The sequence below is a fragment of the Lasiodiplodia theobromae genome (genome assembly GCF_012971845.1).
Source record: "Lasiodiplodia theobromae strain AM2As chromosome Unknown scaffold_45, whole genome shotgun sequence".
Lineage (NCBI taxonomy): Eukaryota > Fungi > Ascomycota > Dothideomycetes > Botryosphaeriales > Botryosphaeriaceae > Lasiodiplodia > Lasiodiplodia theobromae.
The window spans coordinates 74,478-99,514 of NW_023336525.1; the positions used below are offsets into that span (position 1 = coordinate 74,478).

General features: G+C 54.8%; 8 protein-coding genes across 8 annotated transcripts; all 8 read left to right on the forward strand.

Annotated features, from left to right (window-relative positions):
- Positions 1–18: 18 nt before the first annotated feature.
- Positions 19–6,032, forward strand: LTHEOB_11131 (Ribosome biogenesis protein bms1; the record flags this gene model as incomplete). Its single annotated transcript, XM_035507854.1, has 11 exons — positions 19–79; positions 134–204; positions 256–345; positions 404–2,452; positions 2,504–2,768; positions 2,871–3,203; positions 3,258–3,681; positions 4,129–4,499; positions 4,562–5,067; positions 5,132–5,417; positions 5,482–6,032. The coding sequence occupies 11 exons, from the start codon at positions 19–21 to the stop codon at positions 6,030–6,032; spliced, it is 5,007 nt and encodes a 1,668-aa protein (XP_035366707.1).
- A 1,979-nt stretch (positions 6,033–8,011) lies between these two features.
- Positions 8,012–9,822, forward strand: LTHEOB_11132 (Acetyl-CoA hydrolase; the record flags this gene model as incomplete). The annotated part of the gene is made up of 4 exons (XM_035507855.1): positions 8,012–8,154; positions 8,243–8,969; positions 9,048–9,527; positions 9,595–9,822. 4 exons carry the CDS (start codon positions 8,012–8,014, stop codon positions 9,820–9,822), a joined length of 1,578 nt encoding a protein of 525 aa, XP_035366708.1.
- Positions 9,823–11,996: 2,174 nt separating this feature from the next.
- Positions 11,997–13,214, forward strand: LTHEOB_11133 (Transcription factor nrm1 whi5; the record flags this gene model as incomplete). The annotated part of the gene is made up of 2 exons (XM_035507856.1): positions 11,997–12,263; positions 12,354–13,214. 2 exons carry the CDS (start codon positions 11,997–11,999, stop codon positions 13,212–13,214), a joined length of 1,128 nt encoding a protein of 375 aa, XP_035366709.1.
- Positions 13,215–13,482: 268 nt separating this feature from the next.
- On the forward strand, positions 13,483–14,387 carry LTHEOB_11134 (Lrp16 family protein; the record flags this gene model as incomplete). The annotated part of the gene is made up of 2 exons (XM_035507857.1): positions 13,483–14,111; positions 14,180–14,387. The coding sequence occupies 2 exons, from the start codon at positions 13,483–13,485 to the stop codon at positions 14,385–14,387; spliced, it is 837 nt and encodes a 278-aa protein (XP_035366710.1).
- A 769-nt stretch (positions 14,388–15,156) lies between these two features.
- On the forward strand, positions 15,157–17,210 carry LTHEOB_11135 (AMP-binding domain protein; the record flags this gene model as incomplete). Its single annotated transcript, XM_035507858.1, has 4 exons — positions 15,157–15,249; positions 15,303–15,440; positions 15,514–16,770; positions 16,875–17,210. The coding sequence occupies 4 exons, from the start codon at positions 15,157–15,159 to the stop codon at positions 17,208–17,210; spliced, it is 1,824 nt and encodes a 607-aa protein (XP_035366711.1).
- Positions 17,211–17,876: 666 nt separating this feature from the next.
- On the forward strand, positions 17,877–18,845 carry LTHEOB_11136 (Heterokaryon incompatibility protein; the record flags this gene model as incomplete). The annotated part of the gene is made up of 1 exon (XM_035507859.1): positions 17,877–18,845. One exon carries the CDS (start codon positions 17,877–17,879, stop codon positions 18,843–18,845), a length of 969 nt encoding a protein of 322 aa, XP_035366712.1.
- Positions 18,846–19,893: 1,048 nt separating this feature from the next.
- On the forward strand, positions 19,894–20,463 carry LTHEOB_11137 (Heterokaryon incompatibility protein; the record flags this gene model as incomplete). Its single annotated transcript, XM_035507860.1, has 1 exon — positions 19,894–20,463. One exon carries the CDS (start codon positions 19,894–19,896, stop codon positions 20,461–20,463), a length of 570 nt encoding a protein of 189 aa, XP_035366713.1.
- Positions 20,464–21,836: 1,373 nt separating this feature from the next.
- LTHEOB_11138 (Translation elongation factor) lies at positions 21,837–24,705 on the forward strand (the record flags this gene model as incomplete). The annotated part of the gene is made up of 6 exons (XM_035507861.1): positions 21,837–21,844; positions 21,973–21,988; positions 22,045–22,102; positions 22,155–22,810; positions 22,866–24,632; positions 24,688–24,705. 6 exons carry the CDS (start codon positions 21,837–21,839, stop codon positions 24,703–24,705), a joined length of 2,523 nt encoding a protein of 840 aa, XP_035366714.1.
- Positions 24,706–25,037: the final 332 nt, after the last annotated feature.

Below are 25,037 nucleotides of genomic sequence, written 5' to 3' on the forward strand. Positions count from 1 at the left end.
GTTCGCAGCGCAACAACCATGTCCGAGCAGACGAACAAGCCTCATCGCGCGGGCAAGGAGAAGAAGAAGCCGACGGGGGGTATGTTTAGGCAATCTTATGGCACTGGAACGCCGGTCTGACCGCAATACACAGGGACAAACCCTAAGGCCTTCGCCTTCGCCAACCCGGGAAAGCTGCAGAAGCAGGCCGCACGCTCTCACGATGTAAGCACCTCAGGCTTGCGACGTTATATCCAGATACTGACCCCGTTGTAGGTCAAAGAGAAGCGCCTTCATGTTCCCATGGTGGACCGCCTCCCTGAGGAGGCACCGCCTATTATCGTCGCAGTTGTCGGGCCCCCAGGAGTATGTACACCAATGCGCCGCCGGGACAGTGGAACAAATCACTAATTCTTTTGTGCAGGTTGGCAAGTCGACCCTGATCAAGTCTCTCATCCGTCGCTACACGAAGCAAACGCTGTCGCATCCCACCGGCCCTCTGACCGTCGTTACCTCCAAGCGCCGCCGTCTTACTTTCATCGAAACCCCTGCAGATTCTCTCGCCGCAATGATTGATATTGCCAAGGTTGTGGATATTGTGTTGCTTATGATCGATGGAAACTACGGCTTCGAGATGGAAACCATGGAGTTTTTGAACGTGCTGAGCGCCACCGGCATGCCTGGAAATGTCTTCGGCATCCTGACCCACTTGGATCTGTTCAAGAAGCAGTCCGCGCTCAGCATCCAGAAAAAGAGGTTGAAACACCGCTTCTGGAGCGAGCTGTACCAGGGCGCGAAGCTGTTCTACCTCTCTGGCGTGGTTAATGGAAGATACCCGGACCGCGAGGTTCTCAATCTGTCGAGATTTTTGTCCGTCATGAAGAATCCGAGACCGCTCGTGTGGAGGAACTCCCATCCCTACTGCTTAGCCGACCGCTTCCTCGACATCACCCCGCCGACCGACATGGAGGAGGATCCAAAGTGCGATAGAACTGTCGCATTATACGGTTACCTGAGAGGCACGAACTTCCCAGCTCAAGGCGCCAGAGTACACGTGCCCGGTGTGGGGGACCTGAACGTGTCGATGATTGAGCCATTGCCGGACCCATGCCCTACGCCGTTCCAGGAGAAGGCTGCTGAGAAAGCTACCGGAAAGTCGAAGAGCAGGAGACTGGGCGAGAAGCAGAAGGTCCTCTTTGCTCCCATGTCCGACGTTGGTGGTGTTTTGGTCGACAAAGATGCCGTCTACATTGATGTCAAGAAACCAACATTCAACAAGGATCAAGAGGATGAAGAGCGGGGGTTGGGCGAACAGCTTGTCGTCGGACTACAGGGTGAGAGAAGACTCCTAGGCGAAGCCGACAAGGGTCTCAAGCTCTTCAGCAATGGCGAAGCGATCAGCAAAAATGCGGCAGAGGATGATTCGAACGACAAGGGGCGAACCAGTCAGCGCCACGCTCGTCTGGCGAGTAAAGTCGAGGAGGAGGACGAGTATGGAAGTGAGGACGAAGATGATGAGGACGAGGAGATGCTCGAAAGTGGCGAAGAGGATGAAGAGGACGACACAGGATATCTGGAGGAAAGCCGGCTGGGCCGTGCGTTCCGCAACGAGGATGATAAAGCCGCGAATGGGAATGGCGAAGATGACATTGCGTTCGCTGATAGCGATTCAGACCTCGGATCCATCTCCTCTGTCGAAGACCAAGAACTCGAAGATCCTGATGATCTTAGCGACGAGGACGAAGAGGAAGAAGATTCCTCAGACGACGAAGGCGCTCTGAAGTGGAAGGATAACCTTGCAGAGAATGCACGGAAAGCCCATGGCAGAAAACGACCTTACCGCACCACCGAGCTCGCGCGTTTAATGTATAATGACACCATGTCTCCCACAGAAGTGTTGAAGACATGGCGAGGAGAGCAGCAAGATGAAGATGCCGAGGAGCAAGATCCTGACGAGTTTTTCAAAGCTGTGAAGAACAACTCCGCCGCAGACAGCGAAGACCGTGCCATTCCAGAGTACGACTACAAAGCTCTGGAAGAGAAGTGGACCGATGAGGACAACTTGGAAGCTCTGAGGCGGAGATTTGCATCAACTCGACTTGGAAAAGACGGTGATGAAGATGAAGGTTCAGATGACGAGTTCGAAGGTATCGAAGACGACGATGAGGGCGACGGCGCCTTCGAAGACCTCGAGACTGGAGAAGTCGTAGGTGGCAAGGACAGTGAAGAGGACGAGGAGGCTAAGATGCAAGAGGAGCGTGACAAGAACGCGCGAAAGAAGGAAGAACTCAGACTCAGATTCGAAGAGGAAGACCGCGCCGGCTTCGCCAACGACAAAACCAACGAGCGGGCAGAGGGCGGTGAAGACGAGGAATTCGGCGAGGATGACTGGTATGATGCGCAGAAGGCTGCTATTCAGAAGCAACTGGACATCAACCGCGCCGAGTTTGAGCAATTGGACAACCAGTCACGAGTTCGTGTCGAGGGTTACAAAGCAGGCACATACGCTCGTATTGTGCTTGAGAACGTACCCTATGAGTTCTCCGCCAACTTCAATCCGCGCTTCCCAATCATCATCGGTGGTCTTACGCCCACTGAGGACCGCTTCGGGTATCTTCAGGTGCGCATCAAGCGTCACCGTTGGCACAAGAAGATCCTCAAGACGAACGATCCTCTGATTTTCTCTCTGGGTTGGAGAAGATTCCAAAGTTTACCCGTCTACAGCATCTCAGATTCGCGAGTGCGCAACCGTATGCTCAAATACACCCCTGAGCACATGCACTGCTTTGGTACGTTCTACGGGCCGCTGATTGCACCAAATACCGGTTTCTGTTGCGTGCAAAGCTTTTCCAACAAGAACCCGGGATTCCGAATCGCCGCGACCGGAGTAGTTTTGAATGTCGACGAGAGCTTCGAGATTGTCAAGAAGCTCAAGCTTACTGGTCACCCTTACAAGATTTTCAAGAACACGGCTTTCATCAAAGACATGTTCGGCTCGACGTTGGAAATCGCAAAGTTCGAGGGAGCCAGCATCAAGACTGTGTCTGGCATTCGTGGTCAGATCAAGAGGGCGCTCAGCAAGCCAGAGGGTTGCTTCCGTGCCACATTCGAAGACAAAGTGCTCATGAGCGACATTGTCTTCCTTAGGGCGTGGTACCCTGTCAAGCCGCACAAGTTCTACAACGCAGTCACTAACCTGCTGGACCTCCCCGGCGCAGAGGATGGTGAGGACAGTGGTTGGAAGGGCATGCGTCTTACCGGAGAGGTGCGCCGGGCAGAGGGCATCGAGACGCCAAAGGAGAAGAACTCGGCCTACCGCAAGATTGAGCGTGCGGAACGTCACTTCAACCCTCTTAGAGTGCCGAAGAAGCTCGCTGCGGACCTGCCTTTCTCATCACAGCCGGTGCGGATGCAGAAGCAGAAGAAGGAAACGTACATGCAGAAGCGTGCCGTTGTGGCTGGCAAGGAGGAGAGGGTTGCCAGGAACCTCATGCAGCAGGTCATGACATTGCGGAACGAGAAGGTGGCGAAGCGGAGAGAGGCGCAGGAGAAGAGAAAGGAAGGCTACCGGAGGAAGGTGGCTGAGAACCAGGAGAAGAGGGCCGAGCGCGAGAAGCGCGAGAAGGCAGAGTTTTGGCAGAAAGAAGGACGCAAGAGAAAGGCACAAGAGGCGGCGGCCAACCGTGGCGGGAAGAGAAGAAAGTGAGCAGTCGCATTTTCTAGTGGTCTTATTTTTCTTCGCAGATCGATCTGGGCGAGCTCGTGGTTATCGGGGGCGGTTACGTGCATGGAGGCGTGAGCTCGTTCTTGCAAACAGGCATTTCCCGGCGTTCATTGGGGGCGGCAGGGATTCTACCCGAGATCTAGAGTTGCTTTTTCCTTATGCACATCATCAAAAAAGCGGACTGCAGCGGTGGGCCGTGTAGCGGGTAGCAGGCAATATGAGGGCTTCATTTGACACGAGCAGACGCGCCTCGCGCACGAGCACCTTGTGGGCGCGGTGTTTATCGCGGCGGCGGCGCGCGGCTACACGCCCGGCGAAGCGGGCGCTCGAGGCACATGAACACGCGGAGACCGCGTCTCGCGCCGCCCATCCAACACTCTCACCGTTCTTTGTTGCCCACGAGACACCAGACGCTTGCATCGCAGCACGCGTTACGACTGCATTCTCGAGTTCTCGTCGCTTTTGCCCGGATTTTTGACTGCGCTGCGTGGGAAGACCGCCCGCTCGCACCCCGGTCTCGTGCTCCCGTCTCTCGTCAACACGCGTCAGGCGGGTCAGCTGGGATCAGCGACAACGCCGCAAGCCCCAAGCATTGTGTCATCCGCCATCGACAGGAGCTGCGCAAAGACGTCCCAGGATCGCGTCTCCGGAGCCTCTTCATACTGCGCCCGCCCGCCGCCGACCGCCATGGAGACATTGGCATCTGTCGCGCCTGACGCGGCCATTTCGCCGATCGCGTCTCCGGATATCCATACTGCGCCCGACCGCCGAGCACGAGCTCACCCCGCCGTCCACAGTGAGTAGGACATCGCGTTGACTATCGCGCTGAACGAGACGCCCGACTGATGCGCGACGCAGCGAGCCATCGCGATGCCGATCGCAAGCCCATAAACGCGACTATCACCACCGCCGACGTGAACGTGCTGCCCGCGTCACAGGAGTCTAACGTCTCCGCCTCCAGCAGCGCCAGCTACGCACCAGCTCTGCTCTCCTCCCAGAGCAATGTCTCCACCGAATCAGTCGTCGACACGGAGTTGACCTCGCCTGCGACCTCGAATGTCTCCAGCCAGTGCCAACCCTTCAACCAGGCAGCCCCGGCCCCCGCCAATCAGGAGGATGTCCGGCCACCACCCAGAGCAGTCACCCCTCAGCCAGCACCGAATATGAGCGAAAAGCCTCAGAATACATCCTCCGCGAGCCCCATGACTGTCGACACCCCTACAATATCACAAGGAACGAAACGAACAGCAAGCGGCGCGGTGAAACTCCCCAGCAGCAGTGCCGGCCTGACTGCCACGGGGCTCTGCACCAGCGAGAACCCCGTGAGCACCAACGCGTTAGCAAGCTTGAGCAGGATAGGAAAGGTGAGAATACGACGCGACGCGGACGCGTCCTTAAAGCAGCTATTGACTGTTTGGCGTTCTACAGCTGTCAGCGGACTTGAAGACGCGTCTTTCCTATGCCATGATCAAGGTGCAGAACGGGTGGGAGCAAAAGTCTATTGATGAGCTGGAGACGGCGACCACGTCACAGAGGACGTCGCGGTCGGCCACTCAGACACCTACCTCGGCAAAGTTCAGGAATGCGACAGACTCTCCCCATGCGTATGATCGACGCAGACGCCCAAGCGCACTGTCTGACCCGTCAGATCGGTATCTGGGAACACCAGGCGCGCAACGGAGCCCATCAAAGATCCGGACGTTTGGTCCAACTGGTAAGGTCGATCCTTGGCTTACATTTTCAGAATCTTCTCTGACTTATCAACTTCTTCCATCCAGACTTTGGCCGTGTGGATCCAACTGATGAGGATGCACGACCCTCCACGGCTTCCACCTTCAGCAGCTCCGCATCGTCAGCTCCGACCTTGGCGCCAGCATTAGACATCAGTCCCAAGCGACATCGCCGCTCGACATCGACTCGTGCTCCACCCATGCTCGGGTCTCAGCCCAAAGTGCAGATCACGAAACCTTTCACCGACGTCGGTGCACCAGCAACGCCTATGCCCGGCAAGCCTCAGCGGCCGGTGGGCATCCTCCGCATGCCCAGCCAGCAGGCGGAGATGGACGCCGTCGATTCGTTGCTTTTCATGAGCAGTCCCAACAACTCAGCCCATCTCGCGCACACCAGCGCGAGTGCAACCTCGACGGCACACCCCAGCCCGCTCAAGACGGAGTTCCCGGCTGCGAAGAGAGTTGCGTTCGACGATCGGAGTAGCAGCAGCAACAGCAGCGAGACGGAGCGCGAGATGAGCTCGGGCCGAGCGCGAGTCGTGCAGGCGGCGAGTTCGGAGGCACGAGAGCGGGTCGTGGCGCTTGGCGGGCAAGCCTAGATCAGGGAGAGTGGATGATTGTTGTTGAGAGAACAGTTGGATGAAACGTCAGTATCGTAACGTTGAGATTTGCTAACCATTTAGTCTATGAAAAGGGGGGATGGGCTATTCTTGATGGGGTGGGTAGGGTTGGTGGGAAGCTTTTGGCCGATCATGAGCAAAGCAGGCGTTTGGGTGATACCCATCTGCGTGTGATGGCATATTTCATTTGGTTGGGAACACACTGGCTCGCTTTTGGCACTGGATATCTGGGTTCCAGAGCGGCGCGAAGGAGTTGAGTGATTTGATTTGCATAGCGGACATGGCGGCGGGCTACGTGTTGCATCACCTTTTTTGCATCTCGGGTCGCTTTCTGTTCTTGTTTTCTCATTTGGGTCTGTTTTTCCTAAAGGTACCGCACCTTGTTGAATGCTCGCATCAGAAGCATGCAATGCTTGTTGCTGGACTTCCTCCTGGAGGAGGGAATGGGTAAAGGAAATAGGCAGGGGAGGGAGTATAGGCGTTGGCAGATAGATCTCAGGGTCCATCAACTGGGACGTTGGGGTGTACATAACGAATATGATGACACATCAACTACTACATGGATATTTGCTATTATCACCCGTTTACGGTAGTTTCACCTTCCCTGAATTAGGTGGGGGGAGTGCGCGTGGAGCCGGTTAGGGATCATAGGCGGAGCTTTCTAGGCTGAAAATTTCTCGGAAGGTACGTGCACACCGGCCCGGTGATACGTCAAGGCTGAGTTGCATACTTGATTGTGCCGTGCCGAGTCCGATCACGGGTTGCATGGTATTGTATCACGGTGAGAAGACTTGGGGCGTTCATATGAACGGCAGTGTACTTTTACTACAGGGAAAGTATCTACAACTGGGTCCGGATAGGAGCTTCAACTGAGTCCCGTGGCGAGCATAGTATTGGAACGATGATTCTTTCTGATGAAAACAGAGAACAAGTGTTCCGTTTCGCTCTCCAAACGGCGGCACTAGATGTGGTGGCATGCAATTCTTGGCTCCGCCGATACTTGCTTGTTCAGCGCTGACCAGAATTGGGCTCCGCGCGGCGGACATTGGACCCTGCGGAGGTCGCGTAGGGCGGCAAGAACTGGGACCGCTTGAACAATGCTGACGGTGGGGGGCGAATGTGGTCAGCTGGGATGTTGGAATTGTGATACCAGCAAGTTCCGTGGGGCCTCTGACTTCAGGGGAGGAGGGAGGACTGGGTGTTGGCGCGGCGCCTTACGAGTCGCAAGGCCACGAGGCGCCGGCGCTAGTGACCGATGGGGTCACAAGCGCTCTGCAGTGAGGCTCATCGGGAGCCGGCCCGGGCGCAGGTGGTTCGACATCAATCGCGTTTCTGGAGAACTGGAGAACTGGAGGGCGTGGAGGCGGCCGGGTTCCACGAGAAAACCAGAAGGGAAGCTTGACGTTCTGTTGAATTCGGCTGGCGGCTGGATTGGTCAACGGCAGCACTCATTGGCAGGCGCGAGATGCACGCGCAACGCGTTCTGGAAGCGGCCGGCAGCGCTCGGACTAAGCGGCGGGAACTCGGCGGGATGCGGCGATGTGATATCATACCACCGCGGCCAAATCTTCGCGCCATGCCCCTCGTTTGTTATGCTCCCGCGCTATCGCCCTCCAATTCCTGTGCCGCAGTGCATTGGAGCTCTTCTGGACCAATCCCGGCCGCACCCCGGCCTGCGGCCCCGGAATCCTGATCAATCGCCTAAGGGCTTGTGGGGTCGTCGCGCGCACATTTAGTCTTGTCGCACCCAAGCTCCACATCTTCCATTCCTCCGTCCGAGGAAATTGTCATAGCTTCTGGTCGCAGCTCATCTCCCGCCACGACTCTTGCTTTCTTTTTCCCCCTCCTCCGCACATTTCGCGTCCTTTCAATTGCTCGTCTCCCCGCTCTCCACTCTCCGTTTCTTCTTATCCCGCGTCTTTCCTTTCCGTCCCTTCCGCGGCGTGATTTCAGCAACAATGGCAGCCTCCGCACTTCTTAGGAGCAGAGTCAGGCGGCCGTCCTACCTGCAGAAGCTCGCAAAGGCCGAGGACCTCATCGACCTGTTCCCTCACAACTCGTACATCGGCTGGTCCGGCTTCACCGGCGTTGGCTACCCCAAGTAAGCTCCCCCCACCCAGCGACTGCATCTTATCCTCCCGCACTCCAATCCCGCCATTGGCGCACCAGTTGCTCACAGCCTGCCACAGGAAGGTTCCTACGGCTTTGGCCGACCACGTTGAGAAGAATGGCCTCGAGGGCAAGCTCAAGTACAACCTGTTCGTTGGCGCGTCGTCTGGCGCGGAGACGGAGAACCGGTGGGCGCGGCTTAACATGATTGAGCGCCGCAGCCCTCACCAGGTCGGCAAGGAGATCGCCAAGGGCATCAACAACGGCAACATCAACTTTTTCGACAAGCATTTGTCCATGTTCCCCGTCGACCTGATGTACGGCTACTACACGCTCAACAAGCCGAACAACAAGCTGGATGTGACCATCGTCGAGGCTTCGGCCATCACTGAGGACGGTGGCATCATCCCCGGTGCTAGCGTGGGCGCCAGCCCTGAACTGATCCAGATGGCCGACAAGATCATCATCGAAGTTAACACTGCTGCGCCCTCGTTCGAAGGCCTGCACGACATCACCATGACCGATCTGCCGCCGCGCCGCAAGCCCTACCTGATCATGGCCCCCGAGGACCGCATCGGTACGCCTCACATCCCTGTTGACCCGGAAAAGGTTGTCGCTATCGTCGAGTCCGACTACCCCGACCAGACCCAACCCAACTCGCCTGAGGACGAGAGCTCCCGCAAGATTGCCCAGCACTTGATTGAGTTCCTCAAGCACGAGGTCAACCACGGCAGGCTGCCCCAGAACCTCCTGCCCATCCAGTCGGGTATCGGTAACATTGCCAACGCTGTCGTTGGTGGTCTTTCTGTAAGTTTCCCAATTTGAAACCTGAGAATTCAAGGGTTAGAAGAGAAGAGGAAAGACAAAAACTAACAGATAAAACAGTCCGGTGGTGCAGACTTCAAGAACCTGAAGGTCTGGACCGAGGTGCTTCAGGACTCTTTCCTCGATCTCTTCGACAGCGGCAATCTGGACTTCGCGACGGCCACTTCGATCCGCTTCTCGCCCGATGGCTTCAAGCGCTTCTACGATAACTGGGAGCGTTACGCGCCTAAGCTGCTGCTGCGCTCGCAGCAGGTGTCCAACTCGCCCGAGATCATCCGTCGCCTGGGCGTCATTGGCATGAACACGCCGGTCGAAGTCGACATCTACGCGCACGCCAACTCGACGTGCGTCATGGGCAGCCGTATGCTGAATGGCCTCGGCGGCTCGGCCGACTTCCTGCGCAGCGCCAAGTACTCGATCATGCACACTCCCAGCACTCGTCCCAGCAAGACCGACCCCACTGGTGTCAGCTGCATCGTCCCCATGTGCACGCACGTTGACCAGACCGAGCACGACCTGGATGTCGTTGTCACTGAGCAGGTACGACATACACATACCCCTTCCCCAAGGCACAATAGGACAGCAAAACTAACATAATTCTCAATAGGGTCTCGCCGACGTCCGCGGCCTGTCGCCCAAGGAGCGTGCGCGCGTCATCATCGAGAAGTGCTCGCACCCTGACTACAAGCCGATCCTGCAGGACTACTTTGCCAAGGCCGAGTACGAGTGCCTACGCAAGGGCATGGGCCACGAGCCGCACCTGCTGTTCCAGGCCTTCAACATGCACAAGAACCTCCAGGAGAACGGCACGATGAAGATCAAGAGCTGGGACTAAGCGACTATTTAGAGAGAAAAGGAAATAAAAGTAGGGGATATACGTTGTTGTGATTCTTTTGCATAGGGATGGCGAATTTTTGAAATGGATATACACCTGTTAATCGTGTGTAGGGTAGATCTTTTGGGAATGATTGATGGCTTTCCTTTTTGTGTGTTGATGTTACGTTCTTGCTGCATTGTACGATGATCCCAACTTTGGGCTACCGGTTTGAAGATAGGCTGAGTCAATAGGTGATGGAGATATTCCTGCTAGGCTGATATTACATAGCCTCTTATCCTTCAGCGTTGTCTGATGGCTACCCATACCGCAACATTTTCTAGATCATTTAAGCTGAGTACTTTATCTGGATGCACAGACCTAGCTTGGCTAGGACATTGATCTTCCGGACAGAGATGCTTTTCAAGACTTTGCAACTGCATCGCCTACAGCATGCCGTGACGATACGAAAATCCTGGGTCTATGGACGACATGAGATCATTCTTCGGTAGGAATTAATGCTCGCTCCACACAGGTCTTCTTATACCTGGTCAAACGAGCAACCAATGGGGTTACTCGATATTGCGTTATAGCGCATAGCGTAGTTATCAGCACTGGAGAGCTTGAGCCGAGGAGAGAAGACATCATACCAAGTGTGGCGCTAACGCGGCTATGTCACTTCACTAGACGTCCACGATGCCACCGCCCCACGTGGCCGCACATGTCGTCGACCGCAGTGTGTGTTCCTGTTCTCCTGCTGTGCTTGAGATGCTCTTTGATGATTGGTGCCCTGCTTTCTCCCGCACATAAATAGCCCGCATTCCTGAGGGCCTATCCAAAAGCGATTAGCGTATATGTACCGCAAAGTGATATTGCCGCACCAGGGCCACCCCTCATCATTCCAGTTGGAACATTCCGCAGCATCACAGCCTAGAGGTCGCTCACTTCGTGTTCTATAAGATGCTTGCTTCAAAGCGACGACAACTCATCATCAACTCCGTTCGAGCATTCCTCCATTGTTTCTGCTCCAGCCTCCAAATGGCGCACTACATATATCAACGATCACCTGATTTTTCACCTGGAGATTACATTAACCTCGTTGGTGTTATTGTTGCCTTCCTTGGAGCTCTTTTCAGCGTTTTATTGGCTTATCTTACACTTCGCCGTTCCGTGCACCCCTCAATAAGTCAGTGTAAGTGACTGAGACCTGTATCTATTCGCCTTGAGGCTAAGTTTCAGTACCAAGACCTGAATTCTACTTCATTCCAATTGCAGTCTTTCGACAGTGAAATGCAAACCCTACCACGTAACAGGGTTCTCGGCCAGCGCCTTCAAAACTCCTATACCTGCGAGGAAGTCGAGCTTCAAACAACAGCAACAACAGACTTGGCTTTCTCTCCACAATACTTAGACGACATGCGACCAGAGCAGACGATCAGACACGAAGGACAGGAGTGTGATCAGGAGACGGTCAGCCAAGTGTTCGAGCTTCCGGCGTAGCGACTCCATCGAAGGATGCTACGCAAATACTACCAAACGCTTCACGTCCCAACACAACTTAATGTCTGCGTCGTCCACAGATCACTTCTCTACTGTGAACTTAGTTTTTTTTTTTTTTTTTTTGGCCGTGGGTCACGGTGTAGGTAGTGAGGACATCGGAGGCTACGGATTCTTTAGTGTCTCCGTCTATTCGATTGTCAATCTTCCATCGCTGACCGACCATAAAATATATTCGGTTCTTTATTACCAAGCAAGTGTATCAATGTGACGGACCGGTAAGGTACTTTACATGATCTCTGATATTCTTCGAATTCATAGTTCATGCCTTTGCTCACGCTGTGCAGAAATGGCCCATTATTTCGTCAGGGGTGCTATATTTTTTTTTCTTCCTCTAGAATAAAACACGGTCGGGTAGAAATCACAGATGTTGCACTTCTGGCCTATCTGGATTGGAAGGATAAGATCAATCTGTCTTTTTCCAAGTGTCAGCTCCTAATGAACTCATTAAAGTGTAGCCTACGAGAAGTGTATCAAGTCTAGTGCAACGTATGTGTTGAGTTATATTGCTGGATACGCGAATGTGCTAATATTTTTTGAAGGAAAAAAGTTGTGATGTTGACGGACTCCATCCCGCGGGCAGTGTGGGACGTCATCGGATCGGCTGCCCCGCTCTGTGATTTACTCAACACCAAACAATGCCGCCCGCACCCGCCAAGCCGCAAACAGTCGGCTCTCGTTCATCGTTCGATCCTGAAGAGTTCTTGTCCTCATGGAATCCGGAACTACTTCCTCAAGATGATGATCTCCGTGGATCCCTTACAAAAGCCTTTAATCTCCCGCCGAAGGATAGCTACGTCTATCGCGCCATCGCAGAAGTCACACTAGACCAGGTACAACATGCCATTGGCTTTGGCGGCCAACACGGCCTGCATGGCTGGTACGTCGACGATGAAGATAAACCAGTAAGCCAACCGCATCAGGGTCTTTGCGACCAGGACCGGGACCTGCTGCTCGAGAGTTCAGCGCTCATCCTAAGCTACCTGTCCGTGTAGATCCCGCCTCCTCCCGAGGCAGACATAGCCGCGTATACGAATATCTTCTCGCCGAGCACCTCGACTGCATCGGCCCTGCGCGGTCTTGCCTCGAATGCGAAGAAAGACTCGCTTCGCGCCGCTATTGCCGCGCACCTGCAGTCGCAATTCTATCTCGCGCCCGCCGAATCCTCGCCCGCTCCGCTCACGCTGCCGAACAAGCGCAAACAACCGCTCGCGAACCCATACTATGATTACTGGGCGTGGTCGTGCCGCAATCTCGAGTGGGCGGGGCCGGTGCCAAACACAGCCAAGACGCGCATCTCGCACCACGTGTTGCCCGTCTTCTACCACCACTTTGGCTGCATCGTGCCGACGTGGGACGCGCTGTCGGTGGTCGTGCAGCTGACGCAACACGCGCCGCCGCAGCCCAAGCCCAAGGGCTGGCCCGGCCGCGAGGTCGTCGAGATCGGATCCGGCAATGGGTACTGGGCGATGCTGCTGCGTCGCGCAGCCGGGTGCAAGGTCACAGCGGTGGATAATGCGCACAGCGAATGGCGGACAATGTGGATTGGCGACACGATATGGGCGGACGGGGTGAAGTTCCTGGAGAAGCAGGGCGGCGCGAAGGAAGCGGTGCTGCTGCTGGTGTATCCGCAGGTCGGCGCGGATTTCACCGGGAAAGTGCTAAGGGCGTACCAGGGCGATTACGTGGTCGTGGCTGGGACGCAGAATGGAAATGGGTTCACCGGCTTCAAGGACGAGACAATTGCAGACTGGATGGCGAGGGAGAGGAAGGAGTTCGAGCGCGTCGCACAGGTGCCGCTGCCTAGTTTTGCAGGAAAGGACGAGGCGCTGTTTGTGTTTGTGAGGAGAAAATAGGGTCACCCACACGTGGCCCGACCCAATAGACCAGGTGTAAAGAAATATAAAGCTGTTCAGACCGAAACATCCAATCCCTGCCTTTTCACCACGCAGCAGCGCAGCTGATCTCTGGTTGCATCACCGGTGTGGCCCAAGCTCCTCTGCACAGCTTCAAGCTGCTTCCGATTCCTCACCTGCCCTTGATAAATCAAAATCTTTGCCGCCTCTGCATCACCCAGCCTCCCGACCGATCAATCGCAACCAGCTCATGCCACTGCTCACCAAAATGGCCTCCAGAGTCGTACCACTCACCAACATTCCCACTCTAACCACCCTCTACGCCAGCAAGATGCTGGCTGCCCCGCTCCCCGCCGCCGCCGCCGCTCCGCCCAACGCCTCGCACAACGCGCGCATCGCGCTGATCCGCACCGACATCACGACGCTGGGCGTCGACGCCATCGTCAACGCCGCCAACGAGTCGCTGCTGGGCGGTGGCGGTGTCGACGGCGCCATCCATCGCGCCGCTGGGCCCGAACTGCTCGACGAGTGCGCCATGCTGGACGGCTGCGACACCGGCTCGGCTAAGATCACGAAGGGCTACAGGCTGCCTGCCAAGCACGTCATTCACGCTGTCGGCCCGGTGTATGCGCGCAAGAATATGAGGGGTCGCCACGAGCACTTGCTGCGCGGGTGCTATCGCAGGAGCTTGGACCTGGCGAAGCAGAACGGATGCAAGAGCGTGGCGTTCAGCGCGCTGAGTACGGGCATTTATGGATACCCCAGCGGTGAGGCGGCCGAGGCGGCGACGAGTGAGGTGCGGGCGTGGTTGGACGAGCAAGAAGGAGACGTGTTGGACAGGATTGTGTTTTGCAATTTTCTGAAGAAGGACGAGGATGCCTACCTAAGGGTGCTGCCGTAAGTATCTTTCCATGGCAATGTGTTAGTCGGATTTTTTCATGCTAATGCTGGATGCTACGCTGTAGGAAGTACTTCCCTCCCGCCGAGAACACTGAGCAAGGCAAGGAGACCGAGACGGAAGCTGAGAACCTGGCGAAGCGTTTGCCCGACCCTCCCACCACTGAACCTAAACTTGATGGATCACCTGACATCAAGAGACAGAAGACTGAACACACTACATCAAAGGTCACAGAGGCCAAGCCCGCAACCGTCGAAGATGCCGGGGAAGATTAGGAGAAGAGGCATCTACGTGCGAAAGAACAACAACAATAAAAACAACAAACATCAAGTCAGACAATCCTACTAGATTCGGGGAAGTATGATTTTCTTAGGTGCGCGACAGAGGGGGCATTACTTTTGCAAGGAGGGAGCACTTGATATCCACCACTACAGCTTTTGGATTGAATTGGATTACGGTTGGCAGGATACACCAAATCACTCGAACTTTCTGGTGCCGTGATTGGAGTAATTATTGTGCTGATCGAAGCCATCTCTCAAACGGCCTTCCCAGGCTTTGGCCAAAACAGTACTCATTTCACCTTGCCATTGCATACGTGGCTGTCAGCTTACAGCCACCGCTCGGATAAAATCGCGAAACAGGAATTACACTCACCCTTTATCAACACGTGGTTTAGGGAGTAGATGCATGCACAGCAGTGCCTGATTTCTCCACGCGTATTACCTAAATAGGAACCGTTTGCCGAGCCACTTAGCCTCGAGGTCCTCTAAAAACCCACTCTCTAATATCTTATTCCCTCGCTGTGACCCGGAAATGTCTGCAAGATAAGCTTGGACGTGCTTAGCCTGAGGGGCCACACGGCAGATAAAGCTTAGTGCTTACCCCACCAACTGGGATTCTGCGACGATCACTTAAATGGTACGGGGGCCGATATGCAAACAGTATATCAGAGTCGGAGCTCGGTGAGAAAAAGTAGTCAGCTCTCTGACACTTTCTTCCCTTCTTCCTACTCAAGCCCTCGATTGTAGATTTCCTGCTTCAACAATGCCATACCTTTCCCCAGAATACCCCGAGATCAGCACAAAAGACATTCTGTCCTGGGGCCTTGACGATGGAGAATATGACCAGGATAAGCTCGTGCGTTCCTCGTTAACCAACCTCAGTCTGGAGAATCTGACAAAGGGTGGCAGCTCTGGGTCGATGCGTTAGACCCCTCACGTTCAGTTTCAGCCAAAGAGACCCGCGCCATAATCAGGCAGCTTGTTGCTGGCTTCAAGAAAGCGGGGCTCAAGCCTGGTGATACAGTCTGCATTACTTCGTTCAGCGATGTAAGTCTGCTCTTTATCACAACCATTCCTCTGCCATGGCTCATCCTGACTGAAAATCTCTTACCGAATTTAGATATACTATTCCGTCCTCGTCCTCGGCATTATAGCCGCCGGATGTGTCTTTACTGGCACCAACCCTGGCTACACTCCCTTTGAGCTCGAGCACCACCTACGTGCGTCTCGTGTGAAGATGGTCATCAGCGAGCCAGACCTCCTCCCTGCAATTCTCGCCACCCCCTACGGCAAGGATCTGCTCGCTCAGCAAGACGACCATCGGCCTCGCGTCCTCATCTTCGACCACCACGTCCCACTCTCCACTCCCACCTCGGCCAGCACCACCTCGCACCCGTCCTGGCGCACACTCCTCCAGCACGGCTCGCAGGACTGGCACCGTCTTCACGCGCCCTCCTCCTCCTCCCCGTCGTCCTCCACCGCCGCCGCCGCCAACGCCACCACCACTGCCATGCTCCTCTTCAGCTCCGGCACCTCAGGCCTCCCCAAGCCCGTGCCCCTCACGCACGCCAACCTGATCGCGCAGCACACGCTCGCCTTCTACCACGTCTCGCCCAACCGCAACAACCAGCACCTGTCGTCGGCGCCGCCGTGGCGGGCCTACGCGCGCCGCATCAGCTTCCTGCCGCCCTTCCACGCCGCCATCGCGCCGTCGCTGCACGTCGGCACGCTGCGCTCGGGCGACACGACGTACGTCATGCCGCGCTTCGACCCGGCCGCGGTGCTGCGCGCCATCTGCGCGCACGCGATTACCGATGTCATCGTCGTGCCGCCCTGCGTGCTAGCCCTCGTCAACCTGCCGCCGGAGATGCTGAAGGATCCGCGCTGCTCCTTGGCTAGCGTACGCTGGATCCGTTGTGGTGCGGCGCCGCTGTCGGCGGGGGTGCAGGCGAGGCTGCAGGCGCTGCTGGATCGGAAGGTGGATGAGGGCGGCGCGGAGGGCCAGGCGGTCATCACGCAGGTTTGGGGCATGACGGAGACGGCGTGCGTGGTGACGCAGTTTGCGCCGGGGGAGAGGGATGATGGGCCGTCGGGTGCGGTGGGGAGGCCGTTGGCTGGGTTGGATGTGAAGGTGGTGGATGAGGACGGGAAGGAGGTGGGTGAGGGGGGCGTGGTGGAGGGGAAGGGGAGGGTGGTGAGGGGCGAGATTTGCGTGAGGGGTCCGACGGTTGTGATGGGGTATGTTGATGTCGAGAGGGGTGGGGTGAGCAGGGCGGAGTGGGATGAGGAGGGATTTTTCCACACCGGGGATGTGGTTGAGGCCGTGGATAAGGATGATGGGAAGGGCCCTGTGTTTTGGATTGTGGACAGGAAGAAGGTATGTTGCTGCTCCGGTTTCTTTGCTCCCCCTCTTGCTGCGTTCTCTTTTCACTTTTTGAGAAGGGGGAGAAGAGCTCATGAGGACCTACTAATACGGGGTAGGAACTTATCAAAGTCCGTGGCTTCCAGGTTGCGCCGCCAGAAGTCGAGGGAGTACTGCTGGCGCATCCCGACGTGCTGGATGCAGCGGTCATTGGAGTGTTCGACACTGCGACACAATCCGAAGTCCCTCGAGCATACATTATGAAGAGGGCTGGGGCAAGCTTGACTGTGAGAGATGTTAAACAATGGGTTAGTGAGCGGTTGGCGAAATACAAGTGCTTGGATGGAGGTGTGGTGTTCTTGGACGTTATTCCAAAGACGGCAAGTGGAAAGATTTTGAAGAGAGTTCTGAGAGAAATGGCGAAGCGGGAGATGGGAAAAGAGTCAAAGCTCTGAATCCTGTACTAAACAGCGAGTACTGCTTTAGGCGGCGTGATAAGCATTAGCTGGTTGTGTGCGTATATTCTGGCAGAACGGTCTCTATTACATGACAAATGGAACTATCTTCTTCTTCGTCTCCTTCTCCTTACTTTTTTCTTTCTTTTTCTTCATGCTTTTCTTTTTTTCAAACAAAGGAACGAAGCGTTAATTTGCAGCAGTCTACAAATACCATCTGCACAAAGATACTAAATTGCCTGAATAAAACTCGGTACTCGCGAATTTGCCTACCTACGGAAGAGTGGATACCGTGAGCTGGGTGAGTTTCGACTGGCTTCCGGATGTTATTGAAATACATCGTTTTACGCTGATTTTAGATCTCGATTCTACGTTTAAACAGTTGATGACACATCAAAGTGTAAAAAAAAAGAAAAAAAAGAGAGGGGAAAGGAATATCGAGGAATCAGGGCTGATGTTTCACAAGCCCCTCCGGAAAGCAGCCTTGTCAGCTCTCGCCTAATTTAGGAGCTGTCAGCTGGAGCTGAAGAACAAAACGGTTGCTTTTCGATCTGATCAGCCTTGCGCAATCCACCTCCCCTCTTCCATCATCTTTCTCCTTTTGCAACTCTGAGAGTTCAACTACAGCACTTCCGTATATCTATCTACTTGTGAACAGACACCTCGATGGACCACGAAACAGCTAGCGGCGCTTCAGGCCTTTGCCAGACCTGCCAGAACTTCGACCTACGCGGCTCGTACTTCGAATACGGATCCGGCGACGACGCCCCGGACTCAGCAGGAGAATTCCACTTGGGAACGCTTTCGGATATTATCGAGAGGCAAAACTGTCCGTTGTGTAGGCTGGCTCTTTCGGCAATAGGTGCGAGGAGCACTGAACTGCCAGATGAAACTGCCAGGACCATTCAATGCTACCTTGATTGGGAGGATGAAAAAACAATCTTCAGGCCTACTGAGGATACGTGGAATTACGACCTCGGAAACTGGCAAGATATCAAGGACATGTGGGAATCCAACTTTGACTACTGGGGAAAGTATAAGGATACGTGGGAATTTGACCCCAATAGGACCGTCGACACGATTCCACATGACTCTATTCCTGTCACGCGCTGCATACGTGTAAGGGCAGAGCCGTGGATGGACCCGATGAACGAATCAGATCTTATAACCACGATTCCCGACTCAGAAAAGCCTTTCCTCGGTAGAGAGTGGAAGCAGGATCATATCGACTTCGACCTAGTGAAGAGCTGGATCTTCCAATGCCGCAAGATCCATTTGGGCGACGATGAGACTATCCTGCCGTCAGAGGGAGAAGCGGGCCAGATTGCCCATTTTAAACTGATCGATGTGCAGGACATGTGCATTGTGGACGCATCCAGCCACACCGAGTACATAGCATTATCGTATGTTTGGGGAACCAAGAACACTTTCCTAACGACATCGAAGAACATCTCGAGATTGCGAGAACGCGGCGCGTTGTCAGATCTGGAGGGAGAGATACCGGCCACAATTCGGGATGCCATGCTCCTAGTCTCAAGACTTTCATTCCGCTATCTATGGATTGATAGCCTCTGCATTGTGCAGGATGATTCCCAGACAAAATCCGCCGCTATCAATGCAATGGATGTGATGTAGGTCATAAAATTCGTTACTATACTCGGTAACTGATATCTTGTAGATATTCTCGCTCACTATTCACTATCATTGCTGCTTCTGGAAATGATGCGAATTCCGGACTCAGTGGTGTGCGTCCAGGTAGTAGAAGTGAGATGCAAAATATAGAGGTTGTCAGGGGTGTGAAGCTCCTGTCTATCACTCACTTGGATGACTACCTTTCCAATTCAGTCTATGATACGCGTGCATGGACGTAAGAAAGAACCATATCTTTCGCGATATTCGGCTCGCTGATATATAACACCGTAGATTTCAGGAGCGCCACCTCAGCAATCGCATCTTGTTTTTGGTTGGCGGTCAGGCGATATGGCAGTGCTCGACAGGCACATATCGTGAAGATATTACTTCCGATCCCGCCGTACCAGCTGAAGGGTTCGATGACTTCGAAAATTACCGCATCAACATACTCTATGTGAGAAGGTATCCCGATAAAGCTTTTGTTGAATATATGGCACTCGTTCATCACTATAGCGCACGGCACCTGAGTTACGACGGCGACATCCTCAATGCTTTCGAAGGAGTCTCGAAGGTCCTATCGACTGTGCTCCAAACAACATTTCATTGGGGTCTTCCGGTCTCTTTGTTAGACTGGGCACTTCTCTGGGAAGCAAAAGGGTACGTTGCTCGCCGCCCTAATTGTCCAAGCTGGTCATGGACTGGCTGGAAGGGCAACAGCTTGGTGCGGCACGCTTCATTTCAAGAGAAGGAAGGGGAGCGAAGGGGTCATCTAGGGATGCCGACAGAAAGCTGTTCTGATGGAGACTACACATTCGACGATCTACAGCAGTGGCTCAAATTCTGTACATGGAATAGGTGGTACCGCTACGAGAGCCGGGACGACAATCCAATTCCAATTACCAAACCCCCATCCGGATCGACAGGGTGTAATAACCGTTTTGCGGGGATCGACTGTACCAGAACTCTACCCGCAAAGAAGATACCAAAAGATTTGGAGATCTTCCCGCCACCGCAAAAAAGCACGGCTGCTGCTCCAATTCCGAGACCTGGAATGACCTCACTGCTGCACTTCTGGACCATTTCCGCCCACTTTCGCCTTGGTGATCTTCCCAACGATTACCAGCCGGATGAGCTCGCCACCAGTGCAGGTCTTAGATGCCATGGACTGTACGACAAAGACGGTGTGGTCTCTGGAGATGTATGGGCTTGTGACGATTGGGAGCCGCCTTCAAGTGGAATATGTCAGCTGCTGGTTCTTTCTGAGGGATTACCCTTTTACAACGAATACGAGGAGTACAAAATCGAGACATACGAGGCAAACGTACGCCTGATTCGCGGTGGTGACGATGCCAGGGTAGATGAGGACAGAGCACATATCAAAGCACTCGATGCTGACAGCATCATTGAGGTGGACGAGGTTTCTGAAAGTGGATCTGAAATTGATGAGAACGAAGGTCAGGTACAAGTTGGGCACCTTTTCAACATGTTGCTGGTTCAGCCCGTCTCGAACTCCCACGGTCTTCCCTTGGTGGAGCGCATCGGTCATGGGAAGCTCTTCCGGGATGCACTCAACTATCCGTGTGATCCTGGAGTCAATTGGGAGGAAATTCTTCTCGTTTGAATATAAGTTTCTATTATGTCAACCTCACCACTTCTTACGTTCATTATCGCGTGTATCTGCCGCGTTTATTTGCTTTTTCTCAATACCAAATATTCACCCCAGTACCTCTTACTTGTAGCACCTCCAATAGGCTATCTACTCCCTTTGCCTTCACGATGCCAATTTAGAACTCTGTGTTTATAATTAAGTAATTTAGTTGCTCATTCAGAGGGAGCAAAAGCGTTTATTCATAAAGTTGCAGTGTTTAACAGAATGTTGGTCCAAGCGCGGTCAAATCGGCGTGATTTCCATCAGTCCACCTTCCGCCCACCATGGGCCTTCGGCCATCCTTCTGATCGGGTCATGACCGCCAGATCTCAGCCTTCCATTTTCTTTTTTTTTTTGGGCAAACTGCTGGAACCTCAGCCTCATAGAAAGAGAGGGGGAGCTATTTATAGGCTTTATTGTGGTCAGTTGACACGAGCTCACCTGATTTGGTGTTGCCACAAGCGGCCAGCTTCAGAAAAATAGCAGAAGCGCTTAGTGTGTACAGTTAGGAAAGCAGAATCAATAGAGATAGCGGAATTCATTGTGTCACAACACTGAGGCTGAAGAATCAGCACCCGGTCACGTGAAGCGGGGTGGTGAATTCTTGGGTAGCGGCATGGCTCAACATGGCATCTGATTGGCTGCTCGAGCTCTCCCAGTAAGACCAACTTGGTGGCTTGGTAACATGCGGCGGTATGACTCCGCGGTGTCAGGAATGAGTCAATGGCTGGCATGACGAACTTATAAGCTCGCAGCTGCGAGCCATTCGCCGGGCGACCACGGTTTCAATCTGCGCGGTAACCCGTGAGAGTTACCGCAGTCGGAGCTAAGGCCCTAAACCCCGCCAGATGCGGCACACCACGATACGCCTAGCTATGAGTCGACAAGCCCGGCCCCGACGATGTGGCGCTGGCAATGGAATGCGATGACGAGAAGCGGATTCCGAGGGCAATCGTGCGGGTCGATGGGGGCGGGGTTCTCTGGTGCGTCGCGGCGGGCGATGGGCGCTTGAGAAGATGGCTGTGTGGATTGCCGCGCTCGAGCTCTGCCATTGGGCATCGTGTGCATTAAGCGAGCCCCACCGCCGCCCAGCCAGCGCAAAACCATCATCCCACCTGCTGTCCGACCTTTCCTTTCTCCCTCCACACTCGTCCTCGATCACCTCGAGCTTTAAAAGGCACGCCCGGCCTTTGAAAACTCGTGCTTGATCGCAGTTACCTCCTCCCCAAGGCTGCGCCTCTCAACACAGCGTTCGCTGAGCGTCGCCCTCCACCTCAAAAGCGGGGTATCTTTGATTCCTCGAGAAAAGTCTTTTCAAGTCGGCACATCCGCGCAACACCGCCAAGATGGTCAAGTAAGTCCTGCATCCCTTCGCTCGCTGCGTCCTGCGTCTTCCGAGCAGCGTCAGCGCTGTCTCCGCGAGTCGCCGGGCGCTGCGGCGCAATCCAGCCTATGCGACACTTGCTGACAATTCGCTCACAGCTTCACCGTCGAGGAGGTACGTCGAAGACAGCAACATCTGCGAAGACGAATGGCATACTGACATGATCAAAGATCCGTGGTCTCATGGACAATCCTATTAACATTAGGAACATGTCCGTCATTGCCCATGGTAAGTCGCAACACCATCTGGAGACCCGGTCGGGCGCTGACAATTCCCACAGTCGACCACGGCAAGTCTACCCTGACCGACTCCCTCGTCCAGCGTGCCGGTATCATTTCCGCCGCCAAGGCTGGTGAGGCTCGTTTCACCGATACTCGTCCCGACGAGCAGGAGCGTGGTGTCACCATCAAGTCCACTGCCATCTCCCTGTACGCCCAGCTCATCGATGCCGAGGACCTGAAGGACATTCCCGTCAAGACCGAGAAGAACGACTTCTTGATCAACCTGATTGACTCGCCCGGTCACGTTGACTTCTCTTCTGAGGTCACTGCTGCCCTCCGTGTCACTGATGGTGCTCTCGTCGTCGTCGACACCGTCGAGGGTGTCTGCGTCCAGACCGAGACTGTCCTGCGTCAGGCCCTTGGTGAGCGTATCAAGCCCGTCGTCATCATCAACAAGGTCGACCGTGCTCTTCTCGAGCTCCAGGTCTCCAAGGAGGACCTGTACCAGAACTTCTCCCGTGTCATCGAGTCCGTCAACGTCGTCATTGCCACCTACTTCGACAAGGTCCTCGGTGACGTCCAGGTCTACCCCGACAAGGGTACCGTTGCCTTCGGTTCCGGTCTCCACGGCTGGGCTTTCACCGTCCGCCAGTTCGCTTCTAGGTACTCCAAGAAGTTCGGTGTTGACAAGAACAAGATGATGGAGCGTCTCTGGGTAGGTCCTGATTCTCCCGAAAATTTTAGCCCTCAAATTGCTAATCCGACCACAGGGCGACAACTACTTCAACCCCAAGACCAAGAAGTGGACCAAGACCGCTCCCGAGAACGGCGAGCGTGCCTTCAACCAGTTCATCCTTGACCCCATCTTCCGCATCTTCAACGCGGTCATGAACTTCAAGAAGGATGAGATCCCCACTCTCCTCGAGAAGCTCGAGATCAAGCTCACCAGCGACGAGAAGGACCTCGAGGGCAAGCAGCTCCTCAAGGTCGTCATGAGGAAGTTCCTTCCTGCCGCTGATGCCCTGCTTGAGATGATGATTCTCCACCTTCCTTCTCCCGCCACCGCTCAGAAGTACCGTATGGAGACTCTGTACGAGGGTCCCCACGATGACGAGAACGCCATCGGTATCCGTGACTGCGACCCCAAGGCTCCTCTCATGCTGTACGTCTCGAAGATGGTTCCGACCTCTGATAAGGGTCGTTTCTACGCTTTCGGTCGTGTCTTCTCCGGTACCGTCCGCTCTGGTCTCAAGGTCCGCATCCAGGGCCCCAACTACACCCCCGGCCGCAAGGAGGACCTGTTCGTCAAGGCCATCCAGCGTACCATTCTCATGATGGGTCGTTTCGTCGAGCCCATCGAGGATGTCCCTGCCGGTAACATCCTGGGTCTGGTCGGTATTGACCAGTTCCTGCTCAAGTCTGGTACCCTCACCACCAACGAGACCGCCCACAACATGAAGGTCATGAAGTTCTCTGTCTCGCCCGTCGTCCAGCGCTCCGTCGAGGTCAAGAACGCCAACGATCTGCCCAAGCTTGTCGAGGGTCTCAAGCGTCTGTCCAAGTCCGACCCTTGCGTCCTTACCTACATCTCCGACTCTGGTGAGCACGTCGTTGCTGGTGCTGGTGAGCTCCACCTCGAGATTTGCTTGAAGGATCTTGAGGAGGACCACGCCGGTGTTCCTCTCCGCATCTCCGACCCCGTCGTCCAGTACCGTGAGACCGTCGGTGGCGAGTCCCGCATCACTGCCCTGTCCAAGTCGCCCAACAAGCACAACCGTCTGTACGTCACCGCTCAGCCTCTTACTGAGGAGGTGTCCAAGGACATTGAGGCTGGCAAGATCGGCCCGCGTGACGATTTCAAGGCTCGTGCCCGTTACCTTGCTGACGAGCACGGCTGGGATGTCACCGATGCCCGTAAGATTTGGTGCTTCGGTCCCGACACCAACGGTGCCAACCTCCTCGTTGACCAGACCAAGGCCGTCCAGTACCTCAACGAAATCAAGGACTCCGTCGTCTCCGGTTTCCAGTGGGCCACCAAGGAAGGTCCCATTGCCGAGGAGCCCATGCGCTCGATCCGCTTCAACATCATGGATGTTACCCTGCACGCCGATGCTATCCACCGTGGTGGTGGCCAGATCATCCCCACTGCTCGCCGTGTCCTGTACGCTGCTACCCTGCTTGCCGACCCCGGTCTCCTCGAGCCCGTCTTCTTGGTCGAGATCCAGGTTCCCGAGCAGGCCATGGGTGGTATCTACGGTGTCCTTACCCGCAGGAGAGGTCACGTCTTCGAGGAGGCCCAGCGCCCCGGTACCCCTCTGTTCAACGTCAAGGCTTACCTGCCCGTCAAGGAGTCCTTCGGTTTCAACGCCGATCTCCGCTCCAACACTTCCGGCCAGGCCTTCCCCCAGTCCGTCTTCGACCACTGGCAGATCCTGCCCGGTGGCTCCCCTCTGGACAAGACCTCCCAGCCCGGCCAGGTCGTCGAGGAGATGCGCAAGAGGAAGGGTCTCAAGCCCGAGGTTCCCGGTTACGAGAACGTAAGTTTGATCACATCCCGTTTATGCATGAGTTCGCCGCTAACAATCACTGCAGTACTACGACAAGTTGTAAGAGGTTTCTATCGCAAAAAGATGGAATCTCTTTTCTCAAAAATATCCGGTCTTCGGGGCATCATCAGGAATGCTCATCATCTTTATCCCCGTTTAGGAAACGGCGACGGGGGTTTCGATATCTCACCGGGCTCAATGTAGAGATATGATGGATGATTGGCAAGGGATATCCGTTCGGTAGAAGGCCGACTTTGATGATGCGCTTGATGTCCTTTTCTTTTAGCATGTTTCTTTTTTTGTGTATCCCGGGCGCTAGAAATTTACGATATGACACAAATGACCTGTCCCTGCGGTGCCTTGATAAAATGTACACAAATCTATGGAAACTACCCA